This window comes from Ceratina calcarata, unplaced genomic scaffold, assembly GCF_001652005.2.
Source record: "Ceratina calcarata isolate Rehan_Ccalc_2016 unplaced genomic scaffold, ASM165200v1 scaffold44, whole genome shotgun sequence".
Classification (NCBI taxonomy): domain Eukaryota; kingdom Metazoa; phylum Arthropoda; class Insecta; order Hymenoptera; family Apidae; genus Ceratina; species Ceratina calcarata.
In genome coordinates, this window is record NW_017167821.1 from 964,093 (window position 1) to 965,681 (window position 1,589).

The 1,589-nt window shown below is 37.3% G+C and overlaps 1 protein-coding gene across 7 annotated transcripts in view; it reads right to left on the reverse strand.

The window, feature by feature from the left end:
- LOC108627089 (odorant receptor 13a-like) overlaps positions 1–1,589 on the reverse strand; it is a 7,780-nt gene that overhangs the window by 2,570 nt on the left and 3,621 nt on the right. For 6 of the 7 annotated variants that reach the window (XM_026815342.1, XM_026815341.1, XM_026815344.1 and 3 more), the window contains 3 exons: positions 461–577; positions 281–371; positions 82–215 (listed from right to left, as the gene is read on the reverse strand). In XM_026815342.1, coding sequence (XP_026671143.1) covers positions 82–215; positions 281–371; positions 461–577 — 342 coding nt within the window. Of the gene's footprint in view, positions 1–81; positions 216–280; positions 372–460; positions 578–831; positions 1,091–1,227; positions 1,346–1,410; positions 1,485–1,551; positions 1,581–1,589 lie in introns of those variants that run through there. The other variant, XM_026815346.1, reaches the window with a different exon arrangement.

Below are 1,589 nucleotides of genomic sequence, written 5' to 3' on the forward strand. Positions count from 1 at the left end.
CACAATGCAGTCATTTTTACTGCTTTGGGCAATATAGGTATATACTAAGTTTCAGTCTTTCTAGTGTTAAATGGTACTTACATTTTATTATACAGTTGGTCGCAAACATTTTCCACGAACTGACCCTGAATCGTTAGATAGAACAAATGTATTAGCTGAATCAATAAAAAGCTGACATATTTGTAAAAATCCAGGCAAACGTCCATTGTGGCCACCTGATTTCAGAAGAGTTTACGTAAAATATAAAGAGATCGCGTATGGAATTGCTGGCTGATCTTACCTTGACCAATGTAATGCTAAAGGAACAGATCACTATGCCTATGCACAGGAAAAGATATGTAGCATGTGTATCTTCTATTTGCTGCACATACCTGTTAAGTACGTTCCTCAGGAATCAAGAAAAGTTTCCAGCGAAAGAAAACAACACGAAAAGGATTAAAAAGTTCAAATCAATACTGACCCTATAGCCCGTTGATGAGCTATTATAGAGAAGCGGACTCTTTCATTGTGTTTCACCCATTGTTCAGAATTTTTAATATCGTATGAATAGGATTCGATCGCGTGTTTGAATCGATATCTGAAAACATCCGAAAATATGCAAACTCTAGTTCAGAACTAGCAATATTATATTTAAAAATCTGTTTTAACACGATTCTATTAGGGTTTAATTTTTTGTTTCTCTGAAACAGTCAATGTCTGGTTCGACAAGTAAATTTAATCTATTGAATTCGTCTCTGCAGTTTCACTGCATCGATTAAACATTCGCTTCTTTACTGGCCGTGTCAAGCATAATGAAGCTATGAAAAGATAAATATTAGTTATGTCCTGTACCCAGTCACAGCCAGTAATCCGCACGCGTGTTGCACGACGATTGTGAAACTCGAATCGCAAGCCATGTTCACGATGGCCACAAATATTATTCCCAAGCTGCCGTGCAGTTGGATGAGGTAAAAAATTTCGTGCTCGTCAGCGAAATAGTAGCCCGGTATGACGAATATCATCGGCGTTGTATTAGAGTGTTGTAACCAGGCCAAAAGGCGCGTTGTCCATGGTAGTTGCAGGAACAGGATAGAGCAGAAAGTTACGTTCACTGTGTAAAATAATTCTTATGATCCACGTACAAATAATTGTACATCACGGGTGAATTAAGTTTTGCAAAAATTATGATTCAAGTATAATCCAAGGTATAAAATCGGAAAGTTTAAGCAATCGAATACGCGGACTGACCTATATAAAACATTGCAAGAATCGTGCCCCTTTTAGCATACTTCGACATAATAGCGATCTCGTCGTCCGATCGATCCATTGTCCAATCCCGGTACATACTTTTCAAAAGTAACTTGTACTGCAAAGTTTGTTAATATTATACAGAGGAATGTACGAATAGTTATAGACGGCGAATTCGCTCACCTTCGTCGCGTTCAGAACATAATTACCCTGTTTTAATGCGAACACCAGGCACGTGCCTATTAGAGGTAGATGGTCTATGAAAACATTTACAGTTTTAACATGTATGATTCTTGTTATCTGAAATTAATATTAAATCCTTACCTAGAAAATGACATCGCATCATCAGCATTATACAATGC